The sequence below is a fragment of the Erpetoichthys calabaricus genome, chromosome 13 (assembly GCF_900747795.2).
Source record: "Erpetoichthys calabaricus chromosome 13, fErpCal1.3, whole genome shotgun sequence".
NCBI lineage: Eukaryota > Metazoa > Chordata > Cladistia > Polypteriformes > Polypteridae > Erpetoichthys > Erpetoichthys calabaricus.
The window spans coordinates 101,812,200-101,835,725 of NC_041406.2; the positions used below are offsets into that span (position 1 = coordinate 101,812,200).

General features: G+C 36.0%; 1 protein-coding gene across 6 annotated transcripts in view; it reads right to left on the reverse strand.

Moving 5' to 3' along the window:
* Positions 1-23,526, reverse strand: part of LOC114663544 (uncharacterized) — a 314,220-nt gene that overhangs the window by 275,585 nt on the left and 15,109 nt on the right. For 5 of the 6 annotated variants that reach the window (XM_051935942.1, XM_051935943.1, XM_051935941.1 and 2 more), the window contains exons 3-9: positions 19,907-19,975; positions 18,004-18,028; positions 16,842-16,907; positions 14,312-14,395; positions 14,043-14,126; positions 11,030-11,166; positions 7,129-7,251 (exon numbers count right to left, since the gene is read on the reverse strand). In XM_051935942.1, coding sequence (XP_051791902.1) covers positions 7,129-7,251; positions 11,030-11,166; positions 14,043-14,126; positions 14,312-14,395; positions 16,842-16,907; positions 18,004-18,028; positions 19,907-19,975 — 588 coding nt within the window. The remainder of the gene's footprint in view (positions 1-7,128; positions 7,252-11,029; positions 11,167-14,042; positions 14,127-14,311; positions 14,396-16,841; positions 16,908-18,003; positions 18,029-19,906; positions 19,976-23,526) is intronic. The other variant, XM_051935945.1, reaches the window with a different exon arrangement.

Sequence of the window (23,526 nt, forward strand, 5' to 3'; positions counted from 1 at the left end):
TATGTACCAGAGTTCTGTTTTGGACTTGTGTCTGTAAAGACCTTCTGTATATTATTTGCTCAAATTTATTGTTATTGTAAAATATATGGGGTGGCTGCCCTAAACCTTTTTGCAGTGTTTGTTCTGCTTATTTTACAGAGGCATAGTCGGCAGCATTTGGAAATGTAAGAAGAACAGGACCTACACTCTTTTTAAACCAACATAGTTATGGCAACTGAGCTACTGAGGCTCAACCTGGGAGAGTTGTGGATACAATTTGCAGAATCCAAAGCAGAAGCACAGGCTCGAGAGCTCTCCAACAGGATTGATCATGGACTCCATCCCAAGTACTATTACCCCTTCAGAATAATGACAATATTGAATCTTATTTTTGAATGTACAGTTATCCAATAACTTGCGAAATGGGCCAACATACTAGTGTCAATTCCTAAAATGTGAAGTGCACCATACTTATTATGACCTCAGAGAGGAAGTCGCTGCCAACTATGATACCCTGAAAGCAGAGGTCCTGAAGCACTATATCGTTTCAGCAGACAAACAGGTAAAACTTTGCCAGGATATTTGATCTGGAGCGGCCATCTCGCCCACAACCATATGACATCTGGGGTAAGGTAGGACACTGGCTGAGACCAGATATTAATAACTCCAAACAGGTCGTTGAACTGGTGGCCTGAAACCTATTATTATATGCCCGTCCCTTCTTCCCTGCCCAGGCGATCTGCTGACAAGTGTGTAAGAACATGGATGCCTTGGTCAAAATGCTCTAGACACCATGTGGCTTACCAATCTGAGCAATCAGAATGGTCCATACATCTAGCCCGTACGGGATGTGTCACCAACCATGAGCCCACCCACCAAGACATGGAGCCTGTGACCAAGCCTAAAGAGAAGCCTTGTCCTGCGCTGTTTTAAGTGCGGTGAGGCTGGACACACCATCCCAAATTGTCCGCAAATCACCGAGCCCATGGACTGAAGCTGGGTGAAGAGAGGAAGGTATTGTGCAGTTGTTAACCCCTTGTGTTTTCCGTGTACAGGAGTGGTTTTGGCGAGTAGAAACAGGGTTAACGCACTAAAAAATTCTGGCAGGAACATTTCTATTGTCTCTCACTGTTTTGTTTTACCACAACAATTGCTTAAAGAAAATATTAGTCTAACCTGTATCCATGAGGAAACTCGAGGTATATGTCTGCCACAAGCATAATTAATTAAGACAACACCTGAAAGGCAATGTGAGTGACAGCCCTTCAAAATCCCCCTTACCACACGACACTGGGTTGTGAGTGGTCAGAAATTAAAAACAGTAAAATAATTTCTACTCTGGTAAAAACTATGGGCCTTGTCATGGGCGGAGCTGATCTACCTCGAACTGTCTCCACACCACGTACAAAGTCTCAAAATGACTTGGTGGAGACAGAGACGGTTCAGACAGGAATGTCATCAAAAAAAGCTGAGCTGCCATGCTGAAAAGCCCCGTCCCCTTGAGGTCACCCTGGATCATATATTTTTGTTGCAAATTCAATTTAGGCAAACTCCGGCCTTCTTTAAAAGGGAACAGTGAAACAACGATTCCCTACACTTAGCCAAAATTGCAGTAGTCTCCGTAAATAGTCAATATACACACACTTTCCCATGCCATAGGGACCACACTTTGTTACTGATAATGACTTATTAAATCAAGTAGCTGAGCATGAGAGCAAAGTGAGGTTGCTGTTGCTCATCTGGCAGGTCTGTGAACTAGCACATGCCCACCTCCTAGGCACCCATCTTGGAGCTGACAAAATTTTAGTGTGCATAAAGCTTCATTTGTATTGGCCAGGCATTAATGAGGAGGTTCATCGCTTCTGAACTTCTTGTCTGGAGCGTCAGTTGCAACAGATTCCTAGGAAGGATCGTGATTCACTAATTCCCATTCCCTGGGAGATATCCCATTTGAAAGTATAAGGGTAGACATTGTGGGACCCCTGGGTCCCTCGGCACAAGAACACAAGTACATCTTACTCCTCACAGATTACACTACTTGTTACCCGGAAGCTGTCCCATTGAGAACAGTGACCACTAAGAATATCACACGGCAATTGGAAGGGGTCTTTTTGAGTGTTAGCATTTCCAAACAAGTCTTAACAGACCAAGGCACACCTTTCACCTCGGAGATGTTCAGAGAAGTCACCGGACTATTCAAAATCAAGCACCTAAAGACCGCAGTACATCATCCTCAAACTGATGGCCTTGTACAGCAGTTTAGCCAGACTCTCAAGCAAATATTATGTAAGGTAGTCAGCAAGGATGGGAAGAACTGGGATCAGATACTCCTCCTCGTAGTTTTTGCCTAGAAGGGGGTCCCCCCAAGCCTCTATGGGGTTTCCCCCTTTTGAATTATTGTATGGACGACAACCCTGGGGTATACTGGACATTCTAAAACAAGGGAGGGAAGAGGAGGCCTCCTGTCCTCTAATATTTTAAAATATAGCGCACAGTTACTTGATAGATTTGCGAAAATCCAGCCCATCTTAAAAAAGAACATGGGGTTTCCCTTTCTTTTTTAGATCCACATCCCTGACGCGGCTTTATAAACACACTGAAATTAACCGCATATCGTTCATTTGTTTAATGCATCTGATTGTAATTAACCTGTAACAATATAATAGTCCACAGAATGGTCAAACTATTCTAAATAGAATAGCTGCTATAGCGTTGTTACTCTCACTGCATCTTCTTCTTCTCCTTTCAGCTGCTCCTGTTGGGTCCTGGGGTTGCCACAGTGGATCATCTTTTTCCATATTACTTGCACTGCACCACTTGGGAGTATTTATATCACTGTATCTGAGTGTGAATCACAGCTGTACAGCAGCTGATTGGAAAGAGAATTATTGGTATACAGCATCAAGCACACACTGCATCAGCCATGCTGTCTATTGAACTGCTCTCATATGGCAAACGCTTCAGAGCCTGTCCTCGCGGTTCAGAAAGTTTCATCCCAAGAACTATAAACGCACTCAATCAGTCCATCAAGTGCTCCTTGTAGAACTGTTTGCACTTATAAGTACAATTACCTCACTGTAAACTTGCGATACAGTTATAATATTGCACAACCTGAGCCACTTTATAAAGCGCATATTTACATATGATGACGATATCATTTTTAAAATGAAATTCAGCAAAATATGTTTATTATACAAATAAAACTAACTTAATTTAAATAATCTATATTGTTAATAAATAAACATGTGAGGACACAGTGTCGTAGCGCTAGCAAGGAGCTGGCGCTCCGTTCACGGATTGTTCCTGCCTCATGCTGTATTCTTGCTGGGACTGGCACGACACTGGATGGATAGAATAATTTAACATGTACTACGAAGATATTTCAATGTTCCTTAAAAGTTTTGAAGAATCAGCATTCTAAGCTTACAGATGGCTTAACATCTATTACAAAGCTGATTGAGTGGCGACTGGGTAATTGGAAAATGAAAAGTAAGGACAGGAATTGGAAGTTAATTTGAAAGAGACAGTACTGCTGCAATAAATTATTTCATCGAAGGTCGCGCACAACGCAGCAAGCATCCTGCGTGAGGCATGAACAATGACTGCGCCACCGTGTTCCCATGTTTAATAACATGCTTTAACTCCTATCATCATGAAAATGATATCAAGTATACATCTCAGTATTTTAAATTATTCAGAGAACTGTAATATCATGAATGTAATGGATCCTGTGTCCTGTCAGAGGAAGAGAAAGCTGGTTTAAGAAGCACGTAGTGATTCACACACATAGAGCATATAGAAGATCAAATACAAAACAAAGCATTTAATGTGCTCCTTTAGTTACAATGGGATTTGAGAAACTAGTAAATTAAACGATTTTAAGATGAAGTTTATGATGTTCTACTTTAATGACAAAATAAACTACGCGATTAAAGTGGAAATTTAGAGATTAAAGTTGACATTTCAAGCTTTTTCCCAACTGTGTGCCTATTTTTCTTTCTCTGTACCCTAATAAGCTTTCATATGACACTCAGACGGTGGGCTACTACTCGCCTTTTCATGGCAACTTTGATATCTGACAACTTCTTTTTTATTTCGGGCACTGTGCGACTTTGTGAACTTGAGCTTTCGAGTTTCTCCGACACTATGTCACTGGATCAACTTCCTTTTGTTGTTTATACCACTGTTTAAACCAACAAATAGTACGCTTTTCCTTGCCTCCACTTGGTATTCGCTGAAATTCTTCTATTTCCCCCGTGCTTCTGCCATTGCCTTTTCACAGAACGCTGGGCTTAAGGGCTATTTATATTGATTTGCATATTCAAAGAGGCGTAATTCTGGGAGGAGACGTGGCGGGACAGCAGGCACATGCACGTGCATTACTTTTCATGCTGACTGGGATTTATGTAGCGGAAGAACGTGGAAATTGGTGTTCACACAGATTTATGCATCTGGATTTTTTTGTGCATACGGACAGTTCCGCTTTTGTGCTTACACCATTTTATAGTGTGAGTTCTACACATGGCATTATATATGAGGAACCTGGTCCCTGTGGACCCATCACTTCCTGCCACCTGACTATACAACAGCCATGTTTTCATTATGTACTTCAGTTCAGTAAATGTCGTTCATTTATGGACAGCTTGCTTAATTACAGTCAGATTATCTCTTAGAATATGATCATATTTGAAAGATTAATATGAATGCTCTAGGATTTCTTTAAGTCCCAAAAGGCAACATTTTTATTATTACACTTTAAATATGCTATGACATAGTAGGTGCACAACTGGAGATGGACATTTTTGCAATCAACTAATAAAGCAGTTTGAGAAAAAAAAATACCTGCAAAAAACTTACAAAAAAAAAATTACATTTACAAAAAAAGCATCTTTTGAACAGAGAGACAAACTGCATAAAGTATAAATGATGATAGTTTAAGCATGGTACAATGATAACTAAAAGAATTGTAATATATTCTTTGACAAAACAATATACTTGCACAGAAGCTGTGGTACAGTTTTTCATTAAAAAGTAATTAAGTATAGCTAGGCAAGAAAATGTTTATCATAGTGGACCACTAATATGGGTCATCATAGTAAGGTTTAACCAGAGTGGGTCAGACTGTATTGACCTTGAGATGCTTGTACCACTGGTAACAGTGCACTAAGAACACTTTAAATAGATTTACAGAATCATCATTGTTACATGCATGGATGTCACAAGAACCAATACTCTGGTACTAAGTTGATAATAAAATTCTGAAAATGAAACAGTAATAGCTTCTTTACTGTATCAGGTAGTATAGGGTGAAATTATGCCAAAACAGACACACAGGATTTTATTATTGCAACTTTTATCACATTATGGAGTTACTTCTGAAATAGATTTGTGTGAGCCTTTAATGTGAAATGATGTGATCGACAAAATGCGAGTTGTAATCATTTAACTTGTACTGTCATGAATTTGTAACAGATGAATCACTTTTTAATATAGTGTCTTACACATTCACAATAAAGGAAAAGAGGCATTGCATTCATTATCTAATTGCATTGTACATATCTACAGATGGCTGTGGCTGTCCATCCACTTTATAACCAGTTACACAGTTCAAGGTCGTAGGAGAGACCTTGCACACACCCACAGCTATGCATATAGTACTGTGTGATGTGTGAAGAAACTGCACACAAGCAGTTGTAAATAATAGTCAAGGCAAGTTTCAATCCAAGTGGCTATTCGACTTTTCCACACCAGCAATTTATTTAGTGCTTTGTAGCAGAAATCACTGCATCTATGTCAGTTAGCAGGATGGGCAAATGGCATATTTCAATGCTAAATATGAATATGCAAACACTAAATTTGTGTCACTGATTTGGTTTTTGAAGCTAATCTAATTTTCAATTAGTATAACCTTTAAATGTGATGAATGTAGTGAAAGTACACGTGATATATTTGTAGGAAATGTTGGCAAATGTTACGCAACCTAACAGTGACACTGTAAATCTACTTAATATCCTAATTCTTGATTTGTAAACAGGCTAAGCAATAACAAAGTGTGATAACTCATAAGATGCTTGGAATAGAGCAAAATAAAAGGTTGCTTTTTTTATTTTATAGAGTTATGAAACAGTGGATTAATGTAAAACGGATATCTTTGATTTCACAGTAGAAACATTAAAGTATGGACATATGTTAAAAAAAGAAGGGGCATATTTGAAAAATTAAAGCACTAGGATTGTGACACATCTGAAAGTTGAATTTTGACTCATCTGTTAAGTAGTAAGGCTCTTTCTTGCACAACTTGCCTGATAGATGCACCTTTTATGCTACAGGCTGGATGAAAGCTTTATAGTGCAAGTGGAAGTGAACCAAAAAATAATATCAGTTCCATGTAACCCAACCCTCTAGACCAGGGGTGGGCAATGTCGGTCCTGGAGGACCACAGTGGCTGTAGGTTTTCATTCCAACCCAACTGCTTAATTAGAAATTAGACCTTATTTAATTTTATGGCTTGTTAGTCTGCAATGTAAGGTTCTTATATCGTAGATTTTTTACTCTCCAAGGATATCATCCAAATGATTTGAAGCCTAAAACAGATCATTTTCAGTCAGTCACATTTTCCATTACATGTTTTATTAAATCAAACCATGCATGATGAACATTCACAGATGTAAATGAAAACAAACTTGATGGAGAACTGCTGGCTGCTTTGTCATTTACATTTTATTGTTAATAAGGAGCCATTAAAACATTGAATGCAACTGTTTAAGATTGAAATAAGCAATCAAGGGTGGGGAACCTTAACAAGCGAGACCACTAAAATGAAGCATCAAAATGTCACTTCAGCCATAAGTGTTTCATCAGCAATAATTGTTTTCTCATCAAGAAACTGGGTTGGAACAAAAACCTGCAGCCACTGCGGCTCTCCAGGACCAACATTGCCTGTTGTTCTAAACTAAAAAAACATCAACTAAAAAATTACCCAAGGCATGATCATCATTATTGAGGAATTTAAAATACTGAGTAGTTATCATTATCATATTATCACCTAGACCTCTGAAAATGATGATAATCTTTTCAAGACCCACTCATGCACACATTTGTTTCCAAATGTGACAGAAAGACAAATAATAATAATGAAAAAAAAATCACCTGTATTTTACCATGTCCCTCCATTTGCTCAACCATCATAGCCTTCTGTTTGAGAAATGTATTCACTTTCATAGGCTTCACTTCATTTTCTTCACATGATACTATTTCTGGATATAGATTTTGCTAAAAGTAAATAAACTCTTTAGCCACAATCATGGAAAAACTGTATAAATGTTAACTGGTATTAGAAAATGCAACAAACATTTAATAGGCAGCAAATTTAAAAACACTCTCCTTGCCTACTTTGCTTACTAAAAAGTGCACATACACTAAAAATTAAAAGTAGGGCTGCTGTTTGATTAAAATATTTAATTGTGATTAATTGTGTGATTAAACTTTTTAATCGAAATTAACTGCATATAAATCTCAATTTATCATATTTCCTTCAAGCATATAAATATTTTTCTATAAAGCAGAAACAACTCAGTAAATAATTTGTAATATAAAACAGTTTAATAATCACTTTCCTATGCATAAAAAATTATTCTGGCATGTTTACTGAACAGTTTTGCACAATAACCACCAAACACCACCCAATCCCTTGGGGAATGCTAAAATATTTGAGAAAAGCAATATGGTTTGAACTGCAGTGTTGCAAGATAGCATACCAAAAGAACAAATAATTACATAAACAATTAAATATTAAAAAAACAGAAACATGAAATCATGGTTCAGCTTTTGTGCACAATCAGCCCTGGATGCACTTAACTACATGATATACAAGAGGCAATTCCATAGCAGTTTCCTTGAGAGGAGAAGTCATTAATTAGATTGAAACTTTTACAAATTAGGCTTTTAAATAGCAAATGACAAACTGAAAAAACTACTAAATATGCATCGGATAGGGCTATTTATTTAGAATTGTTAAATTGCACATTGTCACAGAATGTATCACTTCCGAATATGTATAATATCCACAAAATCAGACCTTATCTGAATGAGTATGCATTAAAACTTCTGATCCATGGTTTTGTACTGTCACATCTGGATTACTGTAACTCGCTACTAGCAGGAGGACCTTCACATGCAATAAAACCACAGCAGATGGTTCAAAATTCAGCGGTCCATCTTGTATTCAACCAGCCAAGATGGACGCATGTCACTCCTCTCTTTAGGTAGCTACATTGGCTCATTGCAGTAGCATGCATTAAGTTCAAATTCTTGATGCTTGCCTACACATTAATCAATGGGTGAGCAACTGTGTATTTGGAGGCACTGGTGAGGTGCTATGCTCCTTTTCACCAGCTCAGGTCTACAAGTGAACAGTACCTGGTGGTGCCACCTCTGCATGACATTAAATCTCAATCCTGACTCTTTTTATATGTAGCTTCTAGTTGTTGGAACAAGCTGCCCACCTCTACTCTACAATCTCACTCACTGAACAGTGATTGTCAATCTGCAACATTAGTGTGACAAGAAAATGAAACTCATTCACTCTTCTTGTAGAAACGGTATAAGTTTATTTGTTCTCTTGTTATTTTCTTCACTTAAGTCACGGTATGTATTATGTTCCAATACACGACAATCCCTTATTGTAAGGAACACATGACAGTCGTACTGGTGTGTGCAGATGAAGTTCTTTATTTAGAAACAACACAGGAAACAATCAAGCACTCGTGTCCCGTGACTACTAATAATAGATTTGGTTTCATTTGGCACTGCTTCTTTACATATAAAGCATGATCAAATTAACCAGACAAAATGAATGCCTTTTGCGTTAAAAAATTTAATCACAGAAAGGATTATTGATCAGCAGCTCTAACGGAAAACATTTTTTATCTCTTCCAAAATTTTCAAATATTTAGAGGTTCATTATAACAGTGTTATAAGTAACATACTGAAAATATCAAAAGTGATCTAATTAATCAATTTTAGATTAAAACAGCTGAAGGCTACTGCTGTTCATCTGTAAACCTTAGCGTCATACAAATACAACAAACTATCAGGGGACAAAAATAAAGTGTTCAACATTTGGCTTTTAAATTAAGCAGTAAGGAATTAAAAATGTATTAACAGCAACAGTGAAGACCTGTAACATATTTTTAAATAGAAAAGAATATTCTTCACTACCAAGTGAAACCGCTTTAAAGGTGACCTTTAAATTTCATTCTAAATATTATTTTCACCCAACTGTCCCAGTTTTAACAATGATTAGATCTTTTTTATTGAGCTTCTCTTTTGAAAATGTAAACAACTGCTTCTTAAAGCCTCTTAGCCTTTTGGGAATTTTTTTCCAGACAAATTCTAAAACTTTTCACAATAAGTCATCTTTCAGTTTAAGAACCCGTCTTTTGTTGAAGAGATTCTATGGTCGCTGAACGGCAGCACACGGCTTGGTTAATCTCTTTGCGTTTTCTATTCGATCTAAATTTTTTTCATTGTTTCTTTAATTTCTATTACCTGTCAGTCCATCTGCTGTAGTTTCTTTTTCATAGAATGTTTACAAATATTTGTGAAAGTTTCCTAATATTGATTGTTATCACTTATGGAATTCATTGGGAAATCCCAAGTGGTTCCTGGCATGGTTCATGTACTGACATACTGCTATCAATGAGACTAGTCACTATTAACATGCCTTGTACTGGCACCATCTTGAGTGAATTGAAACCTACAAAACCCCAAAAGTGAAAAACGGGAGGTGGACTTTGAGTATGACTAAGACAGAGAAGTTTTAAACCACCATTGCCAATTACCATCATGAGTTATCATGCACAGTCCTTAAACTGTATGGAATAAACTGGATGAGCTGAGACCATCAATGCAATGCCTCCATAAGTACCGTGAAAGCTCTCTAATATATTTTGTCGAGACCTGATTTAAGGACACCAACTTGAATGCAGGCGTTGAAATATATTTATATGAGAATGGCAGGACAGCAACTCAGCTCCTGGTAAGCCAACAGGTGAAGGGATTTAACTATATACATTATTAAAAAGTGATGTAATTGGAGAGAGACAGAGAGAGCAAGAGTATTTGCACCCCAAAAATATAATTGCTAAATCTTGGACTTAGATCATACTACCTTCACAGAGTGTTTAATCATATCTTTATTACAGAAATGTATGTATTGCTGCATCCTGTAGGAAAAAGTGCTCATTATGCTATACTTTAGTGGTATACCAGGCCTGTTAAAGATAGCAGATTTAACAGAGATGCAGGCATCAAGCTGCCCCGAACCCCAACTTACATCCCAAACCATGTGGCTGAACTCTTCACACCAGGTCCAGTCTGTATGTCAAAATTGTAAATTTCATGTGTTGTTTTGTAAACATGACTAAATAAAAACCCTTAAAACTTGCCTCTGTTTTTTGTATTGTATTGTTGACTAGATCTATACACGATAGAAAATTTTATATTGTTCTAAAGTGGAGTTTCTAAACATGGAATAATATGTCATTGCCTACTTTGAATTTTTTTTTTGTTTAACTACAGTGGGACAAGATTACGATTCTCATGTTCAAAAGAGATGCATGTTTTCTGCAACAGAAGGCACTGAATACACTTGCAGTGAACATGACAACGGTGGCTACAACTACATCTAAGCAAAGATCTAAAGATCTCACAGGTGGCGCAGTGGTAGTGCTTTTGCTTTGCAGTAAGGAGACTGTGGAAGATTGTGGGTTCGCTTCCCAGTTCCTCCCTGTGTAGATAGCGCTTTGAGTACTGAGAAAAGCGCTATATAAATGTAATGAATTATTATTATTATTATTAAAGCACTTGATTTACCCATGAATCTATTATCTGCATATTACATATGATCACAACCTTTGTATAGTGTGCTTCAAGGATTACAGGAACTCAACCTAAATCCTTTAACCTATTAACATATTGATCGACGATATTAAAGACTCTGCATATAATGCATATTGATACAGGATTGGTAATGCAGGTATTTACTTACCAAATAATTATTCCGATGAGTCAAGCCAGTGACATGAAAAATTATATCAATACGTAACAAAGCACCACACAATTTGCAGAAATACAGGGGACTCACATTTTCTGAAGTACAAAGAAACTGTACGATGTGATTTAGACCTGTTAATTAGAACAATAGAGTTTCACTTTAAAAAATTAGCTGTGCAGATCAGTGGACACATTTAATCATACTGTTTTAAGCAAAAGGTTATTAAAGTGGACACACAATGTTTTTAATAAAAAAGCAAGTTATTTAATTTGTATACCATACCTAATTAATGATACACACGATCCATTTATTTACCAAGTTCAAATGAGTTACCAGAAATTTAACAACAATGTATGATGTTTTGTTTTATTTATCTTAACTTTTTACTTGACTGTGAATGTTTGAATTAAAATACAGTACATCTGGAAAGTATTCACAGCGCATCACTTTTTCCACCTTTTGTTATGTTACAGCCTTAGTCCAAAATGGATTAAATTCATTTTTTTCCTCAGAATTCTGCACACAACACCCCATAGTGACAATGTGAATAAAGTTTACTTGAGGTTTTTGCAAATTTATTAAAAATAAAAAAACTGAGAAGTCACATGTACATAAGTACTCACAGCCTTTGCTCAATACTTTGTAGATGCACCTTTGGCAGCAATTACAGCCTCAAGTCTTTTTGAATATGATGCCACAAGCTTGGCACACCTATCCTTGGCCAGTTTCGCCCATTCCTCTTTGCAGCACCTCTCAAGCTCCATCAGGTTGGATGGGAAGCGTCGGTGCACAGCCAGTTTAAGATCTCTCCAGAGATGTTCAATTGGATTCAAGTCTGGGCTCTGGCTGGGCCACTCAAGGACATTCACAGAGTTGTCCTGAAGCCACTCCTTTGATACCTTGGCTGTTTGCTTAGGGTCGTTGTCCTGCTGAAAGATGAACTGTCGCCCCAGTCTGAGGTCAAGAGCAGGTTTTCATCCAGGATGTCTCTGTACATTGCTGCAGTCACCTTTCCCTTTATCCTGACTAGTCTCCCAGTTCCTGCCGCTGAAAAACATCTCCACAGCATGATGCTACCACCACCATGCTTCACTGTAGGGATGGTGCCAGGTTTCCTCCAAACGTGACGCCTGGCATTCACACCAAAGAGTTCAATCTTTGTCTCATCAGACCAGAGAATTTTCTCTCTCATGGTCTGAGAGTCCTTCAGGTGCCTTTTGACAAACTCCAGGCGGGCTGCCATGTGCCTTTTACTAAGGAGTGGCATCCGTCTGGCCACTCTACCATACAGGCCTGATTGGTGGATTGCTGCAGAGATGGTTGTCCTTCTGCAAGGTTCTCCTCTCTCCACAGAGAACCTCTGGAGCTCTGACAGAGTGACCATCGGGTTCTTGGTCACCTCCCTGACTAAGGCCCTTCTCCCCTGATCGCTCAGTTTAGATGGCCGGCCAGTTCTAGGAAGAGTCCTGGTGGTTTCGAACTTCTTCCGCTTACGGATGATGGAGGCCACTGTGCTAAATCCCGGCTGAAGACTCACTACTTCAGTTTAGCATATCCTGACTAGAGCTGCTGATTAACTGTACAGACTGCATCTCTGTTGTTAGTCATTAGCACTTAAACATAAGTAACATGACAGTTATAATTGTATACTAACCCTCACTTATTCTGTTTTTCTTCTCGGTACTCAAATGTGGCACTTGGTGCCACGGCCCACCTGCCAAGTTGTTTTGCCTGCCTAAGGAAAAGTCATCCCAGATGGAGGATCGCAGGAATCGTGGGAGAGAGGGGTCCTTTCATCGGATTGGCTGGCCCAGCACTGTTTCAGCTGTGGAATGGCCAAATGGGGGAGGCAGCTTGAAGGATGAGGTCTCCAGGACTCTATACAAATACAAATCTTATTATGGGATATATCATCTACTGTTAAATTCTGCTCTGTACTTCTAAAATTTATATATTTTTTTTTTTTTTTTATTTCTTACTATATTGAGAAATTGTTCTGTGTACTGTACTGTATTGTATTGACCCCCTTCTTTTGACACCCACTGCACGCCCAATCTACCTGGAAAGGGGTCTCTCTCTGAACTGCCTTTCCCAAGGTTTCTTCCATTTTTCCCTACTAGGTTTTTTTGGGAGTTTTTCCTTGTCTTCTTAGAGAGTCAAGGCTGGGGGGCTGTCAAGAGGCAGGGCCTGTTAAAGCCCATTGCGGCACTTCCTGTGTGATTTTGGGCTATACAAAAATAAACTGTATTGTATTGTATTGTATTGGGACCTTCAAAGCAGCAGAAATTTTTCTGTAACCTTCCCCAGATATGTGCCTCGAGACAATCCTGTCTCGGAGGTCTACAGACAATTCCTTTGACTTCATGCTTGGTTTGTGCTCTGACATGAACTGTCAACTGTGGGACCTTATATAGACAGGTGTGTGCCTTTCCAAATCATGTCCAATCAACTGAATTTACCACAGGTGGACTCCAATTAAGCTGCAGAAACATCTCAAGGATGATCAGGGGAAACAGGATGCACCTGAGCTCAATTTTGAGCTTCATGGCAAAGGCTGTGAATACTTATGTACATGTGCTTTCTCAATTTGTTTATTTTTAATAAATTTGCAAAAAACTCAAGTAAACTTTTTTCACGTTGTCATTATGGGGTGTTATGTGTAGAATTGTGAGGAAAAAAATGAATTTAATCCATTTTGGACTAAGGCTGTAACATAACAAAATGTGGAAAAAGTGATGCGCTGTGAATACTTTCCGGATGCACTGTATATCAGAATTTGTCATTGTTTTGTAAAATATAGGTATCAAAATTATGTAATCGAATTAACTATTCAAAAATTAAAGGCAAAAGAATGTGAGCAAGAATAGATGATATTCTTGAAGGAAACCAAGACCAGGAGAGATATTAGCTACAGGGCCAGGTGAATCTAATATTGTCTTAATAAAAGATCCTGAGTTGCCACCTTATAAATTGTTTTCATAAAATGTGTATAATCAAGTACACTTACCAATAACCGGTTCACTACGTTGTGAATTTTTTACAAATTCATAGAGTGGATTCTGAACTTGCTTGTCTGATTTTTTTATTACACCTGAAAGAAAAAACAAACAACATACTATGTTTGTTCTATAATATATTTAGAAAATTTTGATTTACTATCATTTACAAAAATGTTTTCTCTTTAGAGACTTAAAAAATATAATAAATAATAAACTAAACTTGATTAGTGTTTGTTTTTAACTTTCTGAAATGCAAGAAACAATCAAGTTCACTCACCAATGACTGGTTTGGAACTCTCTAGATCTGTCAAAGATTCACTTAGTGGATTCTGAACTTGATTATCTGTTTCTTCTATTACTTCTGAAAGAAAAAAGCATGGTGTACTATGATTTATTAAGTGCAAGTTTTTTTTTTTTCAATCATTAAAAAAATATATTATTACTTTAGTGATATTAAGAAAATACTGTATAATAAAAACTGAATATAATTTAACTGATGAGACATTTTTAGTTTTATAGAATGAAATAAATTAAAATAGAACCAGAATTATTAGCAGTGTTTAGCGATTACAATTTATTTGTATTATGGAGAAATAATTTAGTGCATGAATTAGATGTCAAAAAACAAACCTCTGAAACATCTATTACCAGCTGACAGAGAGTGAAAAGATAGTTACAATTTTAAATCAGATACAATTTAATGACAGAACATAAATATTCAAAATACTTGTTTACATGTATTAACAATTTTGACTTATTTTGTCAACAATTTCACGCAAGATGTGCAGAGTACATATAATATTAATAAACTTCTATATTGGATGTCTGCTTATCTGTTCACCGCTTTGTAACAATTACACATTTACGTAAGAACTAACACAACCCTCCCATCTTACCCAATATCACTTTTAAAATGTGGTGCTCAGCCACTAGTGGTAAAGCAGGTTAACATCTCAGGCATGAAAGACGGAAAAAAATAAAAGAACCAATGTAATAAAGTTTCTTATTTCATCTTATTATTCATCAGTTCACTTTCTATCCTGCTCATCCAGTTCAAAGTTAGAAGAGAAGGTTATCTATTCATCAAAACTGGGTACAAAGTGGGAATCAACCCTGGACAGAATACCAGACCAATGCACATCCCTATCATATACATACACATTCTCATTCATACTGGGATGATTTATAGTAGCCAATCAACCTAATATGTACATCTTTGATATGTGTGAAGAAAAGCTATTCAGTTATTAATATCAATCAAATTAAAGGTGAAATGTTTCTCTAAATTTAATCTATTAATAAGTATAACACTTTTAATGTATTAAACATTCCTAAAATAATATAAAAATTAAAAAAAACAAATCTCAGAAATATATTCACAATGTCTTTTACGATTGAACATATTCTTTATTTAAAAAAAAAAAAAAAAAAACTACCTTAAAAATATGATGTGCCTAACAGGCAATGTGCACTATATTACATCAAGGAATGAAAACCAAAAAAAAACAACACTTTTTACTTTATCATCAATGCTTTTTTAAATCAATTTGGATTGGAGCTTTCCCTAATCAGTTACATCTGCTAATAGCAAAATAAAAAAAAGACATTTTTCCTGGTTTAGTTATATTATTTATTGCCAATGAACCTAAATTGGTATTATTGCTGATGTGGTCCCCTCATTCATAACGGAGTAAATAATACCTATTAAAAAAATTAAAATTTGGTATTAAGATATCTGAAAATCTTAAGGAATTATCCACCTAAAACTGCATTTTTTTAATTATGTTAATTAACCCGTGTAGCTTGTAGTGAGTGCCAAGGAGGACATGAAAGTGGTACAGAGCTTCAAGTACCTGGGGATTCACATAAGCAACAAACTGGACTGGTCTGACAACACAGCACAATGCCAGCATTTGTCATCTACAGAATTTTCAGATGACTCATCCATAGGCTGCATTAATAATGGATACAAGTCAGAGTACAATAAGGTTGTAGTGAACTTTGTCTTGTGGTGCAACAACAACCTGCAATTCAATATCAGCAAGACAAAAATGCTGCTGGTGGACTTCAGCTGTGCCAAGAAGCTTCTGAGAATAGTCACAACTCAGTGGAAGGATGTGGAAGTGGTGCAGAGCTATAAGTACACAGTAGCACTGTACAAGAAGGGCCAGAGAAAACTGCACTACACTACTGTCTCATGGGAAAGCAAACTGAGCTCAAAAGAAACTTAATACCTGAACTTATGAGGAAAGCTTGTTCCATCACAGAGCAAACTCTGTACACAATGGACACTGTTCTGGAAAAGATGATGGCAAAATCAGATGCCATCCTAAAAATCCACTCTATCCCCTCCAGAAGGCGCTATCTTGGAGCACTTTTAGCCACAGGCTCATTCCTCAACAGTGTGCTAAGAAGTGCTTCTGGGGGTCTTTTCTACCCACTACTATCAGGCAATTCAATGCTTCCACCTAATGTACTTATTAAGTTTATTTGTATTTATTTATCGATTAATTGGCTGGCTGTATTATCTGTCCAGTGAGTATGCATCCTTATTTTTTATGTTTCTGCTGCTGCATGCTTCTAATTTTCCCCGTGGGATGAATAAAATTTATCTACTCTAATACTGCCACATTTAGTAGTGCAACTGCATGAAAAGCAGTTGCTGGAATGGACTAGCATGTTAACCAATGAAATGTGGGCCAATTCATTTGCTGAGCACTGAGTCAAGTACAGTACGAATAGCAAGTGTACAAACAGAAAATGTGACATGACAGAGATAAAACATATGAATAGTTAAGTTCACTTACCAGTAGCTAGTTTATTACATTGTGATCCTTTTCCAAATTCACATAGTGGATTCTGAACCTGCCTGTCTGATTTTTTCAAGAAAAAAGGCACAATGTATTATGTTTGTGCTATACTATTTAGTAAAATTTAATTTACTATTATTTACAAATATATTTTCACTTTAGAGACTTAATATAATAAATATTAAACTAAAACTGATTAGTGTTCATTTGTTTATAGCTTCAGAATTAATTTTCTGCATTAATTAGATGTCAAAAAACAAACCCTTGAAACATGTATTACAAGAAAATTTTGAATGTAATTTTTATGCAGAGCACAGATAAAGTTTCTGATATAACTGGCATGTATGGTTACCAATGTTGGACAAGAACAAACAATATAAAAAATACACACAAAAAATATCTCGCATCACTTGTGTTGCATAATATACATTTCATGTCACCTATTTGTATGCTTTCAAAATGCATATTTTTACAAACATATTTGGTAAATAAACCACCTTCGTAATATGCTCTAATAAGCAAAAAGGGAATGCACTCAGGTACGACCAAGAATTTAATTGTAGACCAGCCTTCCATTGTTAAATTTACATTCATATCCATAACTGGGATACCTTGGGATTACTTAGCAGCAGTCTGTGAAACTGCATGCATTAACTGACATTCAGTTTGTTGAAGCATCTCAGATATGCAGTCAGTACAAGGCATATTCTCTTTCTGATAAAGTTTTCACTCATTTTTCTTTTAGTTTTATATTTTAGAAAAAGTGTGTGTGATTGGGATGTTGTAAGCATTCAACTAGATGACTTAACACATGGATTATGCTAAACAAGTAATGCAAGATTTTTTTCACTTACCTTTTCATAGTGTTTGTTGTGGTACAACGTTGGTCACCACCGAAAACTACTGCATTAAAAATTTTATCTGTGGAGTATATAATCCATTCCAAAGCAAACTTTTGTCTAATCGTGTAAAGGCTGACCCACTGATATGAGTGGACTACTGGTACAAAATCAAAAACCAATAGCACAAAATTAACAAGCTGTCTGTTTTTATTCCCCCTGACTCTCTCTTCAGTAGATAGAAAGTCTTGTTAAAGATGTGAACAGTTTGGAAGATGTCTTTAATTGAAAAAAACATTAGAACTTTTTCATATACTTACTCAGAGGACTTATTCTTTTCAGTCGCTGCTCCATAGGATGATGGAAAAAATCAGTCCAAAAAAATAAGCATAAAAATGATATTAGATACAAATTTGAGACACATCATTTAAAAAGACTTTATTACAAATAAAAATGTAAAACCAATCATAATTTATGAGGAATACGTTTAAATATTCTTAAAAGAAAACTTTCAAAAACTTTAAAGGTCTATTATTAAGTAAGCGTTCAAAACTGCCACATGGAATTTTAGGCCATTAAATACAGCACTTCAACAGGTTCCGATACGTTGAAACATATTATGCAATCATTATAACATATGGAGTTGGTTAAAGTAATTTTCTTTTTTATGATGTAATAAAATACATGATAAAAAATATTTAACAGGACTTTCAATCTGCTCATATACTATCTACTCTTATTTTTATTTAGTGACATAAAAAAATAATACAACACATGAGCAGGGCAGGCCGTAAAACAAAAGTTTTAATTGTCTTTGTTCTTCATATGTGCAAAGATACATCAAACTCCAAAGTACCAAACATGCTGAACTATAATAGTATGTGCGTAGTGTCAAGAATAAGGAAGGAACCAGCTACAAGGCAAACCTGTACACTAACTGATTTTAAACCAACTGAAACTTGCCATTGAACCTAAGAGGGGATAAGAAACAGACATCCCCTTAAAAAACTGATATAAAAACAAGTAAAACAAGCTACCTATACAGTGGAACCTCGGGTCACGAATGTCTCGGACCACGTACAAATCGGGTTATGACCAAAAATTTCGCCAAACTTTTGCATCTGTTCACGACCACATACTCGGGTGACGAACAAGACAATTTCCCTTCCGGTTCGTATGCGCCGATGATTTCCGCACGTGCTCAGTCTATCCCTGTGCAGCGAGCGAGAGAGAGTGAGAGACAGCGCAAGCGAGCAAGACAGAGAGAGAGCGTGCGAGCGAGAAAGAGAGCGTGAGCGAGCATATATATATTTACATACAGCTTGTATGGTCCAGAACGGATTAATTGTATTTACATACAATCCTATGGAGGAAATTACTTCGGGTCATGACCAAATTGGGTTGCGACCAGAGTTTTGGAACGAATTACGGCCGTGACCCGAGGTTCCACTGTATAGGGAAATCCAGTTTTGATTTGAACTGAAGCATAATTACCATAATTCAGAAATTGGGAAAAAATAAAACAGTAACAATAATCATCAATTCTTAAATGGCATCAGTAGGATATGGAAGTCATGAGTCTAACAATGTATATATGCATCTTCCAATAGCTACGTAACTGCAAAAGTGAAAGAGAAAAAAAGCAATTCAGATTTAGTTTACTGTTAAAAATGGGTGATCTCCAGAGTCCACCTGGATCATAACTTGCCTTGCATAAATATATGCTACATAGATGACAACCTCTTGACTTAAACTGCAACAAAAGAGTTTAACCTGTAGCTCAATAAATAGATATATTTTCTCTCATTATAGGCAATATTACATTTACACTATCAACTTCTCTTAAAAATTTGACCATCATGTTTTTCTCTCTACATACATTACAGAAAGCCACTTTCTACCACTTCTACAACATCTCTAATGTCTGTGTGTTTCTAGCCTTTTCTGACAATGAATTTTTTTTCCCACTGTTTCATCAAATTCAACATGATGTCAAATTTAATTAACATGATTATTTTCAACACCAACATTACTTGTGCTGATATATATTTTTTTTTAATGTCCTGAGACACAAAACCTTACAACAGTAAGAGGGTGTATTTTCTTTTTCATATAACTTGTATGTATTGGACAAATAAGACAGTTCAGAGATGATGGCGATTTCTCCAAGAGTGACACAAAGTTCATTTTTCAGGTACTTGAAAAAACAGAAAAAAAAAATACCTTTTTATGCCTGCTTCCCTGTAAATGTGCCATTAAATTAAATTTAGTATGGCAGGCCAAATTGCAGTCCTAAAAAAAAAAAAAGACAAAAAATACACTGTTAAAAATGCCTTCTAGGCAAACTATCAGAAAACTAGATTGAAAAGAACAAAAGTATCCATTCAGCCGTTTACTGCCATAGGCTAAAATAACCATTATTGGGGCTAAACAAATTGTAAATGTATTTGATAGTCTGCTGGGCTACAAGCTTTGCAAACCTGGTAGTCTAGGTATGCTTTCCAGTAAGCCTAACTTTATATGGAGGGTGGAGAGTTACACGAAAGCAACTTTTTAAAACCATGTTTATTTGTAAAGTTTTGTTTTACACAAGTACATAGGACTCTTCACACAATTAGCATCTTGGAAAATAAACTTTTAGCAAAGAGATGATTTTTAAAGAATGATGTTATGTTGACAATGATGACATGTTGTAAACGACATTCTGATATCCTCTGATGAAGGAAACTCCACTGTAATTATGTTGTTGGACTTAAGTGCAGCATTTGATACCATCGACCATTCTATTTTACTGCACAGGCTAGAAAATGACGTTGTGCTTACAGGCACCGTGCTCACTTGGTCAAGTTCTTATTTATCAAATCTATTCCAATTTGTACAGAAATGTGCTGACAGTACTCCATCATTATACATAGAAGTTCAATATGGTGTCCCGCAGGGCTCAGTACTGGGACCTTTACTGTTTTCACTTTACATGCTTCCACTGGGATCTCTCATTAGGAAACATAATGTTAATTTTCACTCGTATGCAGATGACACCCAGTTATACCTTTCATTTAGATCAAATGAAGTTTCTCCGATGTTGTCTTTAATTAGTTGTGTTAGTGAATGAAAGGAGTGGATGAATGAGAACTACTTGTCTTTAAATACAGATAAAACAGAGATGTTAATTGTTGGAGGGAATTATGCTGATCACGACAATATTTTGTCATCATTTAACTCAGTTGGAATCCCCATTAATTTTACTGAATCAGCCCGCAATCTAGGAGTTATCTTTGATTCTAGCATGTAATTTAAAGCGCATATTACAAAGTTGTCCAAAACATGTTTCTTCCATCTTAAAAATGTTAGGAAATTAAGGCTCTTTCTAAATAAACAGGATTCTGAGAAATTAATTCATGCATTTATTTCTAGTAGGATTGACTACTACAATGCGGTGTTCACTGGATGTTCAAACTGTTCTTTATACAGCCTCCAGTTAATCCAAAATGCGGCTGCAAGAATTATTACAAGAACAAGAAAATACGAACACATAACTCCAGTTCTTAAATCCTTACACTGGCTCCCGGTTAAGTTTAGGGCAGATTTCAAAATTTAATTGTATAAGCCTTCACAAACATTACCACAGACAGACCTAATTAGATTACTGTAGGTGACATAACTGGCCTGTAACCTAGAGTTGCCAAATTATACAAAAATTAGTGTTCGAATACTTATAATACAAATAATGTGTCCTTGTAAGTTTCATTATCATTATTATTAACATTTCTGCTTTCTCTTTTGTTCACAGTGCATTTGCTTATGCTTATGCCACATGCACTGACACAGCTTCACTTGGAAATCAGCCTTTTTAAAAAAAAAAAAAAAAAAAAAAAAAAACAGGTTTTTTTTTTGTGCATGAAAAGTAACATATTAAAGAGAAAAATGGAATCAGGATGATTCACATACCTGTAACACATAGCAAACCCACACAAAATCACTAATGATTATTTTAGTCTCCACCCCTCTGCTCTGCAATGTGCCTTTCTGGTCTTTGGGTGCAAAAGATGTGAAATAAGTGTCCACTTTACATATTTTATGTAAGCTGAGAAATGGCGGGTCTATTCATGATTCACAAATGGTGTTAACGATTGGACTAAATGTTGCATACTGTAATGTAAGTGTTTCCTGCTTATACTTTTATTTGGCAAACACTTTAACATCAACTTTTAAAAAAACAGCTTGTAGAAGATCAAGCGTGCAGAGCATAATTTGCGGAGCGAAGCAGGCAGTTAAGTGCTGCAGCAGATGTCCAGTGGTCAAAGAATAACATACATTAAACAGAATTCTTTCCACCTTTACAGATTTAACAAATATGCAACCTTAATACTTATTTTTCATTACAGCTTTTTGAAGGAATTGTGTCAAGCAAGCGGCCTCCAAAATACACGCATTGGTTGGGTTAGCTAAGTAAACTTTCCTAAAACTAAAGCTGTTTAAAGCTGTTATAATAATAAAAGGAAAATCATAAATATGACACATTCCCTGTTATGTTTAATGAGAAAGGAAACTAGCCTTTGTTTGCTACAATGAATGCTTAACAGTTTCAATTTAAAACAGCAGCAAATCAGGCATTTCAGATTCAGGAGTGGAATGAACAGGATCAAAAGCAAAACAACAATACTTTTAGGGTGCCGAAGAAGTGCTTTAAAATCTGTTGTTAGTACCTCCATTCACCAAAAAGCAGATCAATGCAGTAGATAAATCTGTCCATTTTATACATTACTAGCAAAATACCCGCGCTTCGCAGCGGAGAACTAGTGTGTTAAAGAGGTTATGAAAAAAAAAGGAAACATTTTAAAAATAACGTAACATGATTGTCAATGTAATTGTGTTGTCATTGTTATGAGTGTTGCTGTGTTTTATATATATAAAATACACACACACACATATAAACATATATATACATATACACATATATATACATATCTACATATATATATATATATGTAGATAGATATATATATATATATATATATATATATATATATATATATATATATATATATATATATATATATATATATCTATCTACATATATATATATATATATATATATATATATATATATACATATACACATCCACATATCAACATATATATATATACACATATATACACACACACGGTTTATGGGTGATGATTGTTTTACTCTTTTTATGTTTATTTTATTTTATTGTAGAATCAACTCCTATCTGCGCACAGCAGGGCAGCCGTGGGCGGATGCGTATGGTGTATTGACTCCATGTTATCGTGCATTGCGCTGTCAGTGGTATTTTGATAAAAGAATTTGAACAACATATAAGAAGCGTATAAATTATTAAACAGTAAAACATTAACATTTAAGAAGTAAAGTTACATTAAGTACTACTGCAGTGCCTTCGGGTATACCTCATTTTTTGTTTGCCCATTACATGCTTAAATGTATACATTTTTTGGTGCACCTACCCGAGAACACGCGACATATAACAGAGCGTGGGAGAAGCATGGATTTTAAACACGCGTTGAGTTCATCTGCTGGTCTCCCTCGTGGAATAACTGGTAATGTTTGACTAAAATGTACAGCGAGTAAAACGACATTACCTCCTATTTTTTTTTTTTACGATCTCTGAGATCTTGCTTTTTTCGGTTCAAGGCTTCATAAGCTCTTTTATGTTGTATGGTGTACTTATCCCAAACCATCATCTTTGAATGTTGCAAGACTTTCGCCTTGTATGTAGATCGGGGTAATTACATTCATTGCATTCCTAGTCTGAATCACAATGTGATTGTATGGGTGGTTACCTGGCACTGTAGGGTTGCCA